Source organism: Camelus dromedarius, chromosome 12 (genome assembly GCF_036321535.1).
Source record: "Camelus dromedarius isolate mCamDro1 chromosome 12, mCamDro1.pat, whole genome shotgun sequence".
NCBI lineage: Eukaryota > Metazoa > Chordata > Mammalia > Artiodactyla > Camelidae > Camelus > Camelus dromedarius.
Genome location: NC_087447.1, coordinates 1,167,203 through 1,184,456, shown reverse-complemented (window position 1 = coordinate 1,184,456; position 17,254 = coordinate 1,167,203). Strand labels below are relative to the sequence as shown.

The following is a 17,254-nucleotide window of genomic DNA, read 5'->3' as shown; positions in this document are numbered from 1 at the left end:
TGGGAGGGCTTCCCGGAGGCGGGGTCCAGGCACGGGATTGGGACGCCTTGCGGCCCCTTTAAGAGCCGGTGAGGGCTGAGGGCCGAGGGCGCAGGGCGGCGGCGCTGAGCCCGGCTCCCCCCACCCTACCTCGCCCGCCCCTGGCTCTGGCGGCCGCCGCCTCTAATCTGCACCCGAAGCCCGGGCTCCGGCTGACGTCACCTGCCCCGGAGCCGTGCGCGCTGATTGGCTGCAGGTGACGTCAGGGGCTTTTTTCGCTCGGCATGACCTCATCCCCGCCGGCGGCCCCGCCCTCCGCCCCGGGCCTGTCACTCGCGGCCGAGCTCGGCTGCCGAGCCGGCTCCGCCGCTCACCCCCCCGCCCCCCCTTGCCGGACGCCGGAGCCGGAGCCCGAGCCCGAGCCCGAGCCGGAGTCGCACCGGCCGCGCCCGCCGAGCCGCGGGTTGGGATGCGCGCCGCGAGCGCGCGCGCCCGCCCGCAGTGCGCGCGCCCCGGCCCGTGCGAGCGCTCCCCGCGGCGGCGGCGGCGGCGGCGGCGGCGACGACGCGGCCCGCGCGCTCCCCCGACCCCGGCCCCAGCTGAGCGGGCCCCCGCCGGGCCCATGGGCGGCGCGGCAGAGTGGGCGCGCTGAGCGCGGCTCAGGTCCCCTGTGCGTCCGGGAGGCGAGCGTGAGCGAGGTGAGCGGGGCGGGGGGCGCGCGGGGCGCCGGCGGAGTGGGGGTTAACCGGCACGGAGCCCTTGAGCCCGGCTAGGTGGGCGCCGCATCAGGAGCGCTCGGGGGCTGCGCCCGGCGGGCACCCGGGAGGAGGAGGCGGCCTGGAGGTGAGCGGTGCCGGCCCGCGGGCCCCTAACCCCTCTCGCAGGGACGCTACTGACCGGACCGATAAGCTCTTCCCCCGCCTCCCGCATCACCCAGCGGACCCCGGCCCGGCCCACACCCGGCCACGGCTTCGCCGCTTTTCTCCTTGCAGTGCTTGCTTAATTTGGTGGGGGAGGGGCATGAATTAAGAACGAGGAGGGCCGTTTGAGATCCAGCTTGGATCTGTCCGAGCCCCTTCCCGAGCCCCAGACGTCCCCGAACGGCACCACGCTGGGCCCCGGAATTGGAGGAAATTGTCCGTTCCCCGGGCCCGGCGGGGAGATGCGGAGGCCTTGGCCCGCGGGAGCCTCAGGAAAGGGCTCATTCTGTGTCCGGTGGGGAAGGACTGCGGAGCCGTCTCCCCTGTCTAGACAAGCTGCGAAGCGCACCCCCACGTCGGGGTGCTCAGCTGGTCTCTGCGGAATAAAGACCATCCGCCAGCCTGCTGCAGAAGCAGCGGCGGGTGCTGGGGGAGGGGCTGGCACCGCCAGGCCGAGTGTACCCAGCCCCCTAAAGCCTATCCGCCCACCTAGGGTTGGAGGGTACCTACTGGTCCAGCCTGAAGGGGAGGGGGTGACAATGGGCCCAGCCCCCACCAGGTCATACATTCTGGGAGAATTGACTTCTGACTTCCTGCTGCAAAATTGTACTGGCTTCTGAAGTGGGGGTGTTGGGGCCTGGGTGCTGCAATGTTGGGGGTACTTTGCCGCGTGGAGGAGAGAGGTGGCCGGATCTAGTGTGGCGTCTGCCGTGTTCCTGTGCTGCTTGGGGTGGGGGTGGGGATGTTGCAGGCCAGGGAAGCAGTGTTCTTCCTGCCCTGTGCCCCTGCTCCCAGGGGTCCACAATGGTCTGAGGGTCCATGCGCTCCTCGTCGACTCCCTCAGAACTCCTTGCTCCCAGCACAGCCCAGGGAATGAGGGTAGCATCCAGTGTCCCTGTCCTGCTCAGGGAGGACAGATGTTCCATTGCTCCGCAGATAGTTGATAAGCACCCGCCAAAGATGGCCAGACCGTGTGACCAGGAGCTGGGAGTTCGTCCTGAAGTCTGACTGAAATGCCTCCTGTAGGCCGCCTGCGGCCCTCAGGAGAGTTGCTGGGCAGGTTCTAGTCCCCTGCTGCCCTCGGCCCCTGGAAAGGTGCCTGGGCCCCAGAGGCTGCCTCTGGGAAGAGTGGGTTCCCAGGAACAGAGATGCAGGAGTCATCTGCTCCAGGACCCTTCCCAGCATCGCCTCACCCCTCAGGCTGAGGCCGACCTCAGGGCCCAGAGGTTTCAACCAGACAGAGCTCGTGGGGCCATGGGACAGGGCCAGAGGAAGCCAGAGGGTGTCCGCTCGGCTCCTAGACGTGCAGCTCGGAGGGGAAGGAGTGGAGGCAGCCAAACCCACCGCCAGAGAGACGTAGCTCAGACTCTGGCCATCAGGACTGCACAGGCTGAGCCACCTCTGCCTGAACCCCTTGGGACAATGACCGGTAGACGCTGGCCCAGGTGTGTAGCATGGGGGACAGTGACCAGTGGAAGTTCTGCACATCAGTGGGGCTAGAACAAGCCAGGCAGAAACAGGAGATCTACATGTGTAGGGTCCTGGGCCTGCCCTGTCAAGGACCCACGTGCCAAGCCCCCCTAGCCCAGGCTCAGCCCAGACCCCTGGGCAGGGCAGGAGCCTCACCTCACTGTCTCCCAAGCCCACTGCCTCCCCATACTAGGCTGGTTCTGCTTGGTGTTGCCAAGTTCATCCAGGACAAAGTGAAGGCCAGCTTGGGTCCCATGCCACACATCCCGAGAACTAGGGCCAGTACAGGGCGGGGGGAGAGCAGGGGCAAGAACATTTGGGGGTCCCTGATGACAGCAGTTGAGGGTGAGCACTCGGGCCCCCTGCCTCCTGGAGGTCACCCCCTCCCAGTCTCTCCTGTCCTCCTCAGTGTAGCAGTTTCTTCCTCCAAAGCCCCTGCCTGGGTCAGAGCAAGCTGGACGTCTCAGCACTGTGGGTCCCTCCGCTGGCAGCTCTTCCTGAAGGCCTGCCTGTGTGTACCAGGCACCACTCGGGCCGGAGTCGCCGTCTGCGTGAGAGCTGCAGTTGCTGTCTGCGCCCCGGGGGCGTGCGTTCCCTAGACTCTGAGCAAAATCTGATGAGGCTGCCCTGAATTGGGAGCTTTCTGGTCACACATGCGCTCAGGGACAGGGATGTGCCGAGTGCGGGCCGCCGCAGCCGACTGTGCAAGGAGGTGCTGTAGCTGGCACTGGGGCTTGGGATTCCTGGAGCTTGGGGCGCTTGGCATGGAGGGGGTGGTGATGCGTGCGTCCAGCGACCGCATGAACGTGCGCACGTGTTGTCACGTGAGACAGTGTGCACAGGGGTGGGGTGCATTGTGGGAAAGGAGGTGTGCGGTCAGTGTGCAAAGGGGCATGTCTGACCTGCCCAGCGCACAGGGGCCAGGCAGCCTGGGTACCTGGCCTCCCCAGGGAAAGGGGGCTGCCTGTGGCTTTGCAGGCCACGCCCAGCCAGGGCAGGGAGGGGAGGGCCTTCCTTCTGCTTCTGGACTGGGTACTGCTGTCCCCTTGGTTGGGGCAAGGAGGGCTGTTCCTCCTTCCCACCCGCCCCAGGCTCTGGATGCTCTCCCCCTCAGCTCCCAGGGAAGGGGTCTCGGTTGAGCCTGGGGTGGGTCCTTGAAAGGGGGGTGGCCCACACCCTACAGTCTCCTTCCTCTCTGCCCACCTGGTGTCCCCAAGGCTGTCCCGACTTTCTCCAGCCACCCCCCAGTGCCCAGCTCTGAGCCCTGATCTCTGTTGCACTTTCAGGAGGTGAGGGGTCTGCCCCCCAGGAGCTCCAGGTCCAGGGAGGCCCTGTGGGCGAGGGCGCACTCCCAGAAAGCCAGCTGAGTGCCACAGGTCTGCAGGAGAGGCGCTCCAGCGGTGGGAGAGAGAGGGCTGCAGGGCATGAGTCTGTGCACGTGGGTGCCCAGAGTGAGAAGGGTTAAGACCAGGTGGAGCAGACAGGGAGGGGCCTGGAGGAATCCATCCACCCCTCTGAGCTTTGGGACTGGGGGTCGAGAGTTGGGGGGGAGAGGGGTGGCCTGGCTGGGGGTGGTCCCAGGCTCAGCTACTGGGCACCTGCAGTGCCAGGGAGGGGTGGGAGCCAGTGAGGAGGGGACCTGGCTCTGCAGAGCGAGCTGCTCTGAGCGGCTGCCGCAGGAGCAGCGGTTGCCTGGCACCTCTGCTGTTGCCATGGCGACGGTGGAGGTGCCAACTTGCTAATGAGTCCCCCTCGGCTGCAAATAACAATACTACAGTGGTTAATAGGGCCGAGCTGGAGGGTTCCTTGGGAGGCGGGGCCTGGGCCTAGGTACTGGGCCTGGGAGCCAGCCGCCCACCCCTTCCCCAGCCTCCATGCCCCTCTGCAGAGTGGGCACCCCTCCACACCCCAGCCCTTCTCTGGTTGTTGAAGGACCCGGGGGCGGTAGCCCAGCGCAGGCCGGCTGCAGGCAGAGTGAAGGCCTCTCCCTACCAGTCCCCTCCATCCTCCCTGCACCAAATTCCGTTTTGGCTTCTGTTGTTTCAGGTGAAAGGGAGTCGCCCCCGCCTGGCTGATGAAGATTCTGAGGCCAGGGGCTCAGCTGGGACCCTCTGGACCCCCAGTGTCCCCACCCTGCTTCACCCCTCTCTGGGCCCTGGGCCTCTGAACTGGCCTCTTGGTCCCACATCCAAGGTGGGGAGGCCCTGCCCAGGCCTGCAGGAGCCGTGTGTGGGAGGGGGCCTGGTGGCCATGACCCATCACAGCCTTGACAAGATTTGGGTTAGAACTCAGGAGAAGCTTCTGGAAAAAGCTGGTACAGGAATCAAATCAGGGACCCCTTGGCTCACAGGCAGGTCCCCCTCATGAGGTGGGCCCTGTTGCTGTCGGACTTGCTTGGCGTGGAGTGGGGAGCAGCCCCAACTGCACCCCCAGGCCTCCCCACTACCACTGAGGAGCCCAGAGTTCCAGCCAGGGAGCTCCCCCAAGAGGGCGGCCCAGGGATGGGGCAGCTGCGGCAGTGTCATCAGCGCTGCTTGAAGGGCAACACGTCCCCTCACCCCAACACCCTCTGCCCCTGCAGCTGGGGCCCCGCCGAGGGGGTCTTCTCTGTGGCCCTGGGGGGCAGCCGTCTCCCAGCCTCCCCCCCCCCCACACTGGCTGGGGATGTGGTCGAGGGAAGGCCCTGACTGAGTGGCCCTGGGTTCTGTCCAGTCTGCTTCATGTGACCTTGAGTTGATCCCACCCCCTCCTCGAGCCTCAGTTTCCCCATCTTTAAAGCAAACTCATCATCCCTATGCCAAATGCCTCCAGGGGGAGAGGGCTGTGAGGCCTGAGTGGGCCTAGAGAAAGGCCAGTTCTGACAGGTAACAGGCGGGGCAGAGGTTTGGCACCAAATTGTAGGGGGAGCTTCTGCCCAGGGCTCTTGAGTCCCCTGACCCCATCCACCTCCCACTCCTTCCAAGCACCCCTGAGCCTGAGGGTCCTACATACAGGCCAGCAGGGCCCCATGGGCGCCCTTGGGCGCCCCCTGCCACACCCCATCCTTGGACCTACCAGTCCCAAAAAGGGTGTCCTAGACCCCAGGCTACTGCTGTGCCTCGGACCCCAGGCCATGTGTCACCCCTATTCTGTGAGCACGTGTCATGTCCCTGCAGGAGGCAGACGTTGGCCCATGGCGTGTCTAAGTCTTGGCCTGCAGAACCCAGGAGCAGAACTCCACTCCCGAACCCCCTCCAGCGCCCCACCCTGGCCACCACGTCCAGGAGACTCCCCCACTCACCCCATCCAGATAATTGGCTTCTGGAGCCATGGGGCTGAGCGGGGTTGGGGAGCGAGGGTGTGCCGGGGAGGGGAGGGCTTGGCAGCAAGGGAGGGTGGGGGGCATGTTCTGGACCCCTGTCTTGCCCTGGGGTCCTGGGAACTGAGAAGACGTGGAGGCCAGATTGGGGAGGGGTCTGCCTCCCAGGGATGAGGCGACAGGAGCCACAGGGTCAGAAAGAAGTGTTCTGGAATAAGTAAGGGTCCGTAGACCCAAAGGCCCAGAGGAGGGGCCCTCAGGCCTCATCCCACCTCTCCAGCCCAGGCCCCAAGGCCCCTCCATCTGTAGTCCCCCATCTGCCTTGCTGCGTCCTGCTGGAGGCTGACACTGTGACCTGGAGGGTGCGGAACTGGATGGCCACTCACTGAGGACACTTCACAGGTTCCAGCTCAAGAGCTGAGGGGTCAGGGAGCTCGACCTCCGTGGAGGAGCCAGAGGGACGCTGACCACCCAGAAGGGGCGGGGCCCCACGGGCACACATCAGGCCCAGATGCTCTGGTGCCCTGGAGTCAGCCCCACCACCGGCCCCTCTGAGATCACTCCCGTCTGGGGCACTGGCCTGGCGCCCACCCGCTGCTGACCGTCTGCCTCTCCCTGCAGGTCTGGTGCCATGCCCAGTCGCTTGGAACCCTAGGCCACACCCTGGCCTTCGAAGCAGCCCCCGCTCGCTCTGGGGGTCTCCCCTCCACACTGCCCACTGCCACGCCATGGCCGGGGACCGGCTCCCTCGGAAGGTGATGGACGCCAGGAAACTGGCCAGCCTGCTGCGGGGCGGGCCCGGGGGGCCGCTGGTCATCGACAGCCGCTCCTTTGTGGAGTACAACAGCGGGCACGTGCTCAGCTCTGTCAACATCTGCTGCTCCAAGCTGGTGAAGCGGCGGCTGCAGCAGGGCAAGGTGACCATCGCCGAGCTGATCCAGCCCGCCGTGCGCGGCCAGGTACCGCCCCGCCCCGCGCGGCCCAGCGAGGGCTCTGGGGGCACTGGATGAGGGGACGTGTGTGGCCTGCACAGGGGCAGCCAGGTAGGGGCGGGCAGGCGGCAGAGGGGCAGCGGGGGGTGGGGGGGGCGGGGGGGTAGGCAGCCGGCTCAGGAGCACTCTGACTGCTGTGAGGACTTGGAAGAGGATGGGAGGGGTAGCCAAGGAGCTCACACAAGCAGTCTGTGTCCTCAGCCCCCCCCCCCCGTTCTTTCCCCTCTGGAGTCTGGAGGACCAGGAATTCTCTCTGTGGCCCCCAAGAATGGCTCAGTTCGCCTGCAGTAGACAGTCCTGCCTCTGCCCACCGCCCCCCCCAGGAGTATGAAGTCCAGTGCTGGGGACGGGCCGCTGGGCCAGGGACCTGGGAAGGCAGTGGCTCCTCCACTGGGGGAGGGGTGGCATGCCCGGGAGCCCGGAGGCTGAGGGAGGGGTCCTGGTCACAGGCCCTGCCCTGTGCCAGGCTGGGACGTGAGAGGACCCAGCTGGGAGCCTCCCACCCCGAGGCAGCACAGGCTCCCCACAGCCTCCAATGAGGGGAATCCGATGATTAATAACCCCCAGCGAGGACTCCCGGCCAGAGCGCCCTCCCATTGGCCACTGGTGACATCATCTGGCCCAGGGTTGGCAGCTCAGCTGGCTTAAGGGCTGAGCGTGCTTGGGGGCGGGGGCATCAGCTGCTCTCTGCGCAGGAGCCACTCAACATCTGGGCCCCAGCAGGCACTGCGGGCGGGGAGAGCAGGTGGAAACCCCAGCCTCCGGCTGCTGCCTGAATCCTTATGGGGCGGGCGGGGGAGGCTTGCTGCATCCTCAGTTTCCCAGTCACTAGCTGGGGAGGGAAGGAGCCCAGACCCAAAGGCACCCCACCTTCAAAACCACCGACACATGCCTGAGGAAGAGTCTGTTTCCCTCAGGTGCCCTAGGAGCCCATCCAGGCCTCATCCACGTGCCCCTGCCATTGTGGGCACCTGTGTGCGCCTCCTGGGGCACCCCACTGCCTTTACCCCTGTCTAAGTCACCTTCACGGTGTGAGTGCACGCGGGGCAGGGCTGCATGGGGGTGAGTATCCCCTGCCCTACCAGCTCTGAGGGTCCACCTGTGTGGCTGTCGGCATCTATACCTGTCCAGGTGTGAACCTCAGCTGGGCGCTTGCCTCCCCCTCGAGGCATCAGGGTGGCAGCAGCCCCTCCTTTCCGTCTGGACTGCTGCAGTGGGGATGGGCCGGCCAGCAGGTGGCAGGTACCTGGCAGTGCCCTGACCTTCTCCCTCACGGCCCCCAGGTGGAGGCCGCAGAGCCGCAGGACGTGGTGGTCTATGACCAGAGCACCCGGGACGCCAGCGTGCTGGCCGCAGACAGCTTCCTCTCCATCCTGCTCAGCAAGCTGGACGGCTGCTTTGACAGTGTGGCCATCCTCACGGGTGAGTTCTGGACGCTGTGAGCAGGCTCTCCCCACGCCATCAGCTGGGCAGGGGTGGGGCAGGGGGGCTGTTCCAGGAAACGAGATTCTGGGTCCCTCTCTACTCTCTTCTCGAAGCCCAGAGACCAGCATATGCTGGGGCCACTGAAGGGACAGGAGGGGATCTCAGGTGCTCTGGAGTTCTCAGGGGCTCCACCAACCCCTCCCCTGTGCCCCACACTTCAGGACCCCCTCCAGCATAGGCCCACCCCTCCTCCACTAGCAGGTGAAGAGGGGGATAGGAGGAAACCCCAGCACAGGCCTGTGGCAAGGAGGGGGGAATCTGGGCAAAGATACGGCTCTGCTCTGGAAATGCGTCCCCCCACCCCCCCAACAGACACACAATGCCTGTCTGAGGGAGGGGACAGAGGCCCCATCCTGGGGAAACTATGACGTTGGTTTGGGCCAGAAGTGGTCCCAAACAGGCAGGTCCCTTGCATACTCCAGCTGGCACAGGTGGCCTGGCAATAGCTTACTTGATCAGGACTGCAGTCTCGGGGCCAGCAGAGGTCCCCACAGGGCTTCCCTCTCCCCAAGAGCAGCCTGACCCACCCCCCACCCCATGCGCGTGTGTGTGCACATGCGCGCGCAAACACACACACACACACACACACACACACACACACACGGGTTGTGCTGTGGTTCCCACTGACTTCTTCATCCTGTAGGCAGTGGCTGGTATGCTTCTGTGGAACCCACCCCGCACCCCACATAGGTGGCCCAGGTCCTGGGGCCGGGTGGAGCCGGCCTGTCCCGGGGATGTGTGCCCTTCCCCGTACGTGCCCCTGGCCTCTGTGCGTGGGCTGTGGCAGGCTGGTGGAGGATGTGGAGGGCCGCCCCGGCATCCGCTGGCGGGACACTTCTGTTCATTCTGCATATCCGTCTGCCCTGAGCACCTCCTGGACACAGACATGAGGGGTGGTCAGTGGGCACCAGGCTGGCCTTGTGCGAGTGTCCAGGGACACCACAGCCTTCAGCACAGCCCATATTATGGAGAGGATGTGGGCAGGCTCCATCAACTGCCGGAGCCAGGCAACCCTGGGCAGACTTCGCAGACAGGCGCTGTAGGAGCCAGCCCTGAAGGGCGTGTGGCAGGCAGCGGGGCGGGCCGGCACCGTGGGCGGTGTGTGCGCTGCTCTCCGCAGGTGTCCCGGCGCCGGTGGAACCCTCCGCGTCACAGTCCGCGTGGTTACAGGGCGGTCAGCATCTGCTCCTCCAGTGTGTGTGTATGGTCGGGGGCGGGGGGCCCACCTCTGGTGGTCCTGAGTTTGTTGGGGTGGGATATGGGATTTGTGTGCATTGTTTGTGGGGAACCAGAAGCTGCAGAATTACAGACCCTTGGATTCAACCGCTGCCCTGGGTTCAGTATGGGACTAAGCAGGTGAAGAGTGGAGGGGAGGGAGGATAGAGTTCTGCGATTTTTACAGGTGTCCGAGGCAGAACAGGACTCTCCCAGGGCCCAGCTGGGAACACGTGTGTGTGTGTGTGTGTGTGTGTGTGTGTGTGTGTGTGTGTGTGTGTGTGTGTGTGTGTGTGTGTGTGTTCATTCCCGAGGGAAGAGGAAGCAGAGGCCCTTCTGGGAGTCTGAGAAGAGGGTCCCAGAGGAGCCCCCACCCCGGGCTGTCCAGGGAAAGCTCGGAGCCTCTAAAGGTCTGTCTCCCTGGGGGTGGGGGGCGGTGCCCTCACCCAAAACTTGGCAAGGCAGGCCTGGGTTGGGTGGGATGCCCCAAGGGGGCTCACGGGGACCTGGCTGGGCCACCTGGCTCACTCAGCCTTTGGAGCTGCGTCACCCTGCAAGGTTAGAGTATTTGCCCCTATTTCTCTGAGGGCTGGGCCAAGGAGGAGTCATGACACCCCTCCACACCCCCCACTGTATGAGGATGGCTCATAGTGACACCAAATAGGGACCGAGACTTGGGGACAGCCCCCTGGCCTTGCCCACAGCTCCCGCCTGAACCATGGAGAATGGGAGGGGTGGGGGCAAGGTTAGAGGGGTGCTGCTCACCCCAAAGGGGGAAAGGGGCTCTTGAGGATCACTGGCACGGTGGGCGGGTCCTCAGTAGAGGCCAGAAGAGAGGACCAGACTCCGCCCCCCCGTGGGTGGGGCTGAGGAGCGTCAAGGAAGCGCACCTGTCACAGCGGGAGAGAAGGGAGCTCCAGGACAGGGAGGTTCGCGGGAGAGGGCAGTGGGGACAGACCATGCTGCGGTCCCAGAACCCGTGGCTGCGACCACCGCCACGCCCCCCTCCCCCACAGCTGCTCGGCTGGTGACGTCCGGCAGGGACAGGGACGGGAAAGGGAACCTGGCCCTTTAAGCGGCGGGCGCCCGGCCTGGAGCTGGCTGCGCCCCTGCGCCCTGTGCGTACTGCTGCGGAATACAGGCTGGTGATGTCGCAGCAGGCCATCCTGCCCTGTGCACGCCGCCCTCGGACCCTGGCCAGGGACCGTGGCGAGAGCGGCCCCCCTGCGCGGAGGGTGGGTGCAGCCCCAGCCCGGGAGCCGCGGCAGGGTGGTGGGCGCTACCGGGGGCACCCCCCCCCCCACCCAGGCAGGAGCGTGTGGTGCGAGAGGAGGCGCGTGGGGGCGGTGGAGGCGGTGGGGGCGGTGGCCGGGTAGTGAGTGCCTCCCCGGCACGCGCATTTGTGCCGGTTGGGGATTTCTTTGTGAGGGGCTGGGAGCTGCAGTGTGGTTTCCTCTGACCTGCGAAGCAGAGAGCGCAGGGTTGGGGGCGGGGTCCCTCCTGAGGCACGGGTGTCCTGGAGAGTGCCACGGCCAGGGGCACCTCAGGCCCTGAGAGTGCAGGGAGCAGAGGGTCTGGGTTGCTGGCACTGGTGCTGTCCCAGGTGGCCCTCCCTTGTCACCCATCCCCAGGGCCTGGGGTGGCCCTGACATTGCAGAAGGACTGGCGTCTATAGGGAGTTTGTAGGGGGCACCCCTAGCTGCCTGGCTCTGCCTGGACCGGCTTCCTGGGGGCCTTACCTGAGGAACTGCAGCAGAGCCGACTGGTCTCTGCACCTGCCAGAACTGTCCTTTGATCAGGGAGGTTCCTGGTGGAACCCCCCACACCCCCGTACTTGCCCAGCTTTGCTGCTGGGAGAGCAGACCCTGTGCCTCCTGGGGCCTGTCCTGCAGCTGAAGCGTCCGGGGATCCCCCAGCTCTGGATGGTGAGCAGGAGCTGACCACGCCCAGCTCAGCCCAGCCTCCTCTTGTGGGGACCTGAGAGCTGTGACATTGTACGTGGTGCCAGTCACCAGCTTCTCCCTGCCTGACCAGCAGGTGCCCAATGAAGGGACCCCTTCCCTTCCAAGGCTGATGGTGCCCCACCTCAATGGCTCCCCAAAGTCATGCTTTGGTTGGGGGCACAGGAGCACACGTGGCCAGCATTCTGGTCAGATGCTTGTACAGAATGGCCACTGAGCGGGGCCCGGGGTGAAGGTGGAGGTCACCAGGCAGCTCGGTCCTCGGGAATCACACAGGTCTCCAGCACCAGCTGCTTCTGGGGACCAGGGCAGGCAAGGGTGCTGGGGACCCCGCCTCATGCGGCCAGGTTGTTTCATGGTCATCTTCTGTGAGCCTCGCATCAGGGCCTGGGACAGGCAGGACAAGGAAACGGAGGCCTGTGTCACACGCTGAGTCAGACGGTGCCAGTGGGTCCCTCTCAGGCCTTTCTGGATGGCAGAGGGGCTCCCGGGACCTGTACCCCAGGAGGAGGCGTGCGGGGAAGGCCACTGGACACATACCAACCACGTGTAGAGCGTGTGGCCCGTGTGCTCCCAGCCCCCAGGGTTCCCAGCTCTCAGCCCAGTTTCTGCTGGGTGGAATGGAGCCAGAACCAGAGTGCCAGTGCCCCTGCGGCTGTGCCAACTCCCATGGGTGATGTCATGCCCGGGTTGGGGGTGGGCCCCCTCAGATGCCCTTGCCTCCCAGCCTTGGCATCCAAGCCTGGCCTGGGACTCCCAGCCAACGGGAGGCAAGGAGGGAGAGGCAGAAGGGCCCAGCCTAGCCCTAGGGCACGGGTGTGGAGGGGCTGGGAATACAAACCCTTGCTGGGAAGGCCCCCATGGCCTCTGAGCCCCTGCTGCCCCGGCCCCTAGTGTGCTGTGCTGGTCAGCCACCTCAGCCCGCTTTTACAGGCATCACAGCGGCGTCCTTGATGGGGCCTGCCCCTAATTAGTGTGAGGAGGAACGTGGTTGTGGGGCAGGCTGTAAACGTGCGCAGCACGCAGCCCCATCGCCATAAGAGCCGCCCTCCAGGTGCTCAGGGCAGAGGCTCACGCGGCTGGCATCATGTGGACTGGGTCCGGGCCGGGTGTGGCTGAACCGCGTCGGGGGTGGGGTGCTCTGGCTGTCCCACCCCAGCTGGCCGGGCCCCTGACGCACATTCCTCTCTGCTCCTTCTGCAGGGGGCTTTGCCACCTTCTCCTCCTGCTTCCCTGGCCTCTGTGAGGGCAAGCCTACTGCCCTGCTGCCCATGAGCATCTCCCAGCCCTGTCTGCCCGTGCCAAGCGTGGGCCTGACCCGCATCCTGCCCCATCTGTACCTGGGCTCTCAGAAGGACGTCCTGAACAAGGTGTGTGCACGGCTAGAGCCCAGAGCAGCTCCTGGGCGGGCTGGGGGAGGCAGGGCGCTGATGTCGGCCCACTCCCGACTCGGGATGGATGCTGACGGCGTGGGCAAAGCACGGCCTGGGGGGCACAGGAGGACCCAAGGGGGCTGGCAGCACCGGAGCAGGGCCGGGTCGGGAAGCAGCTCCCTGCCCCTTTGGCGGCAGAGCCCACATGCCAGACTGCTGATGTCACTGGGCCCCTGGCCAGCCCTGAAAGAACCCCGTGTTTTAAAAATGGTGACGAGGGAGGAGGGTGGAGCCACGCCCAGGCGGCCGTAAAATTCCTGGGAGCCTACCGCAGGCTGTGGGCGGGGCTCGCGGTGGGCCACCAGCGGCCCTCAGCCCCAGCGCTGGGCCGGGCTGCAGGCTCAGGGTGGGAACCCTGGGGGCTTCCAGGCCCAGCCCTTCGGACAGATGCCCGGGCTGCAGGAGCCACAGGCTCCTACGTTGAACACATCCCGGGCTTCGGACCTCCTTTCGGGCAGCACCCCTCTCCAGCCTGATCTTCCGCTCTCCCCTCCCCCAGGATCTGATGACCCAGAACGGGATCAGCTATGTCCTCAACGCCAGCAGCTCCTGCCCCAAGCCCGACTTCATCTGTGAGAGCCGCTTCCTGCGCATCCCCATTAATGACAACTACTGTGACAAGCTGCTGCCCTGGCTGGACAAGTCCATCGAGTTCATCGGTGAGCTGGCCGGGCGGGTAGGGGACTGAGGGCGGCCTGAAGGAGGGGGCCTGGGAGGCGCTCTTCCCAGGAAGGAGCTGGATTATGGGCAGTAGGGAGGGCGGGGCCCGAGCCTTGGCTCGGGGAAGGACTGTGCCATCCCAGCCCTCATCTGGCCCCCTGCCCCTAGATAAAGCCAAGCTGTCCAGCTGCCAAGTCATCGTCCACTGTTTGGCCGGCATCTCCCGCTCTGCCACCATTGCCATCGCGTATATCATGAAGACCATGGGCATGTCCTCAGACGACGCCTACAGGTAGCCCCTCCCTCCCCTCCCCCTCAAGCCACTAACAGCCCCTTCAGGGGAGGGGGAGGCCTGAGCCTAGCCCCACACACTCAGGTCTGCACGTTGGTGTGTGTGCCCCGGCGTGGGCTGTGGGTGCCGGGCAAGTCCGGCCGGCAGCCTGGCCCAGAAGGAGCCCCGCCCCACGGAGCTGCCCCTCCCCCAGGTTCGTGAAGGACCGGCGCCCGTCCATCTCGCCCAACTTCAACTTCCTGGGCCAGCTGCTGGAGTATGAGCGCAGCCTGAAACTGCTGGCCGCCCTGCAGGGCGACGGGGCTTCCCACCCGGGGACCCCGGAGCCCCTCCCAGGCCCTGCGGCCCCACTGCCACCGCTGCCACCACCTACCTCAGAGAGCGCTGCCACCGGGAGCGCAGCGGCTGCTGCAGCCAGGGAGGGCGCCCAGACGGCAGGGGGCGAGGCCCTGGCCCCAGCCCCTGCCACCAGCGCGCTGCAGCAGGGCCTGCGGGGCCTGCACCTCTCCTCCGACCGCCTGCAGGACACCAACCGCCTCAAGCGCTCCTTCTCGCTGGACATCAAGTCGGCCTACGCCCCCAGCCGGCGGCCCGACCACCCCGGGCCCCCGGACCCCGGCGAGGCCCCCAAGCTCTGCAAGCTGGACAGTCCTTCGGGGGGTGCGCTGGGCCTGCCCTCGCCCAGCCCCGACAGCCCGGACTCGGCGCCGGAGACGCGCCCGAGGCTCCGCAGGCGGCCCAGGCCTCCAGCCGGCTCCCCCGCGCGCTCCCCCGCCCACGGCCTCCTGAACTTCGGCGACGCCCCCCGGCAGACTCCGCGGCACGGCCTCTCGGCCCTGTCGGCGCCCGGGCTGCCTGGCCCCGGCCAGCCGGCCGGCCCTGGGGGCTGGGCGCCACCGCTCGACTCCCCGGGCACGCCGTCGCCCGACGGGCCCTGGTGCTTCAGCCCCGAGGGCGCGCAGGGCGCGGGCGGCGCGCGATTCGCACCCTTCGGCCGGGCTGGCGGGCAGGGCGCGGGCGGTGGCGACCTGCGGCGGCGGGAGGCGGCGAGGCCCGAGGCCCGGGACGCGAGGACCGGCTGGCCGGACGAGCCGGCCCCGGAGACGCAGTTCAAGCGCCGGAGCTGCCAGATGGAGTTCGAGGAGGGCATGGTGGAGGGGCGCGCGCGCGGCGAGGAGCTGGCCACCCTGGGCAAGCAGGCCAGCTTCTCCGGCAGCGTGGAGGTCATCGAGGTGTCCTGACCGCGGCCGGGCGCGGCCTTTCCGCGGGGACCCAGCGCCCCGAGCGCCGTTGCCGCCGTCCGCTCCCTCGGCTGGGCCGCCAGCAGCCGGCCCGCTATAAATATATAGTATATGTATGGCAAAGAAAGGTAAATGGTTTTACTGCGATTTTTATCGAGAAGTAAATATTTCAATTTTTTTATTTATTTGAGCTGTTCATTCTGGCAATGATTTGGCAACACTGCGGGCGGCCCTCGGAGCTCTATTTTTACTGTCTGGTATTTAAATTGAAACCCACGTTTCTAAGCAATATGAGGCCACCTTCAGTTGCAGGCTGGGGTGCCAGGCCTGGGGTCCCCTCCACCCGCTCCCCCAGGAAACACTGCTGATCGATGCAAAGAGGCTGCTGAGCTTTTGTGCACTTTTTACATAAGAAAAAGGGGGAAAAAAGGATAAAAAAAAAACTTTGCCACAAACTGAGCCGCAGAACCTCCCTGCCCAACCCGTCCTCCCCAACCTCTTCCAGCTCCCCTGCTTCTTCCGGGCTCTGCACCAAAGCCATAGGTGGGAGGCAGTGTCTCAAGGAGCCGGGGTGTGGCGGAGGGGGCACTTCTAGCAGCCTGTCAGCTCCAGGAGCCAAGGCTTGGTGCCACTGAGGGCACCTCCACTGCCCATCCCCCCAGGCCTGTGGCCTGGCGGGTGTTGAGGGCTTGGGCCTGAGGAGACCGGGGTGTTGAGACGGCTGGGGTGTGGAACAGGGCCGGAGTGCAGTGAAGGGGGCCCCCGGAGTGTCTGATGATTTGGGTCCCCAGGGCGGGCTGGAGATGGAATGTCTCCACTCCTGCCTGAGCCTGGGTCTAGTTTCACCGGTTCAGAGGAGGCTGCTCCCCTCTCCTCCGCTTCATGGGTGCCCCCTAGCGCCAGCTGCCAGGTGGGGAACAGCAGGAGGGGGGCTTGGCCCCTGCAGGTGTCAGGCGAGAGGAGCTGGGCCAGCTAGTGCCCACGCCACTGAGCAGAGGGCAGAGGGACTTAGAGGCTTGGTGTGGGCTCTTGTCCCACCCCCCCAGGCCCCCCCAGCCCCAGGCCCCAGGCCAGACCTAGAGTTCAGGAAGGTCCTGCGGGTTGAGGTACCTCCACGAGTGACTGCTTTGCGGAGGAAGCGGGCAGTTAAATGCCTGTCAAACCCTTTCACTCCTAGAGGGTGAGGCCCTTAGTTTTGGGAGAGCCATCTCCAGGCAGATAAAGGTCCCTGATGTAAGCAGATGAAGGGGGCCTATGTCTGCCCCAAGCCCCACAAGGACCTCGGAGGAGAGAGCCCCCCCCCGTACACCCCTTTCCCGGGGAGCTCTCCTCTCTGAAGTCTCCCTGGTATCTTTGAGGTGACGTGCCAGTCCCCACCCGCAGGTGGCTTTTTGGCCCAGGCGGGCCAGCCTGGGGGTGAGGGCAGAAAAGCCCCAGCCGCCCCCACCCTCTTGGGTCGGTGGGACCCAAGGCTTTGGGAGGCAGGAATTAACGTCCTCCAACCTGATGTCCTAGAGAGTCTAGGGGTAGGGGCTGGTCACCTTGGGACTAGGTCAGGGGCTTGGCAGGAGGGGTGACCCGGGCAGGACTGAGTCCTCAGGCATGTGGGGGGGGTGCCTGCCCCCCCAGCTGTCCTCTGGCTGTTTCTTCTATTTGTTCTTCTTTTGACCCCCAGCCCTATGTCCCTGTCCTCCTTCCTATGACCTGAAGTCCTGTTCCTCTCCCCTCTGTCCCCGCCCATCCCCCAGAAAATAAGCTATCATTGTTGTATTTGCAATCCATGGATTAGAGGTTTAAGTATTTATTATTATTGGTTAATTATTATTATTATTATTATTGATTATGTAAATTTGCCTCTTGTCTGTCTATTGCGTTGGGTTTCTGAGGTGACCCTGGGTGTGGAGGATGCACTGGCCCCCACCTCCGCGCCCCACCCCTGTGCTGTCCAGGAGACAGTGGTCGGGGCCACTGGTTGGGCCTCAGAACTCGAGGCAGGTCCCACGCCTATCCTCCCTCCTTCCGTCCTTCTCCAGGGCTGCAGGGCCTCCTGTGGCTTCTGTCCTGGGGCGCGTGGGGGCTCTTGTGACACTGGTGACCCCAAAGTGAGCAGCTGGGACAGGGGACAAGGTCCTGCCTCAGCCGCACCCCCACCTCCTGTGCTGGGGGAACCAGGCACTGGGCAACAGCCCCTCCCTTGTCACTTCTACCCACGGTCCAAGGGGGAGGGGACGGGCCCCCAGGCCTCTCGGCCCTCCCACCCCTCCTGCCCCGGCCCAGTGCCCTGGCAATGGGGGGTCCCCTGGAATGG

The 17,254-nt window shown here is 65.7% G+C and overlaps 1 protein-coding gene across 1 annotated transcript; it reads left to right on the top strand.

The window, feature by feature from the left end:
• The first annotated feature begins 551 nt into the window (after window positions 1-551).
• DUSP8 (dual specificity phosphatase 8) lies at window positions 552-16,501 on the top strand. The gene is made up of 7 exons (XM_064491967.1): window positions 552-677; window positions 6,289-6,626; window positions 7,943-8,081; window positions 12,524-12,690; window positions 13,253-13,412; window positions 13,582-13,705; window positions 13,899-16,501. Exons 2-7 carry the CDS (start codon window positions 6,396-6,398, stop codon window positions 14,944-14,946), a joined length of 1,869 nt encoding a protein of 622 aa, XP_064348037.1. The 5' UTR covers window positions 552-677; window positions 6,289-6,395; the 3' UTR covers window positions 14,947-16,501.
• The last annotated feature ends 753 nt before the right edge of the window (window positions 16,502-17,254 follow it).

Excerpts from the sequence above, each read along its gene's own strand:
- DUSP8 (XM_064491967.1), top strand. The coding sequence starts at position 6,396 with ATGGCCGGGGACCGGCTCCCTCGGAAGGTGATGGACGCCAGGAAACTG. Across the intron at positions 8,082-12,523 it reads CAGTGTGGCCATCCTCACGG|GGGGCTTTGCCACCTTCTCC; the intron begins GTGAGTTCTGGA and ends CTCCTTCTGCAG. Across the intron at positions 13,413-13,581 it reads CAAGTCCATCGAGTTCATCG|ATAAAGCCAAGCTGTCCAGC; the intron begins GTGAGCTGGCCG and ends CCCTGCCCCTAG.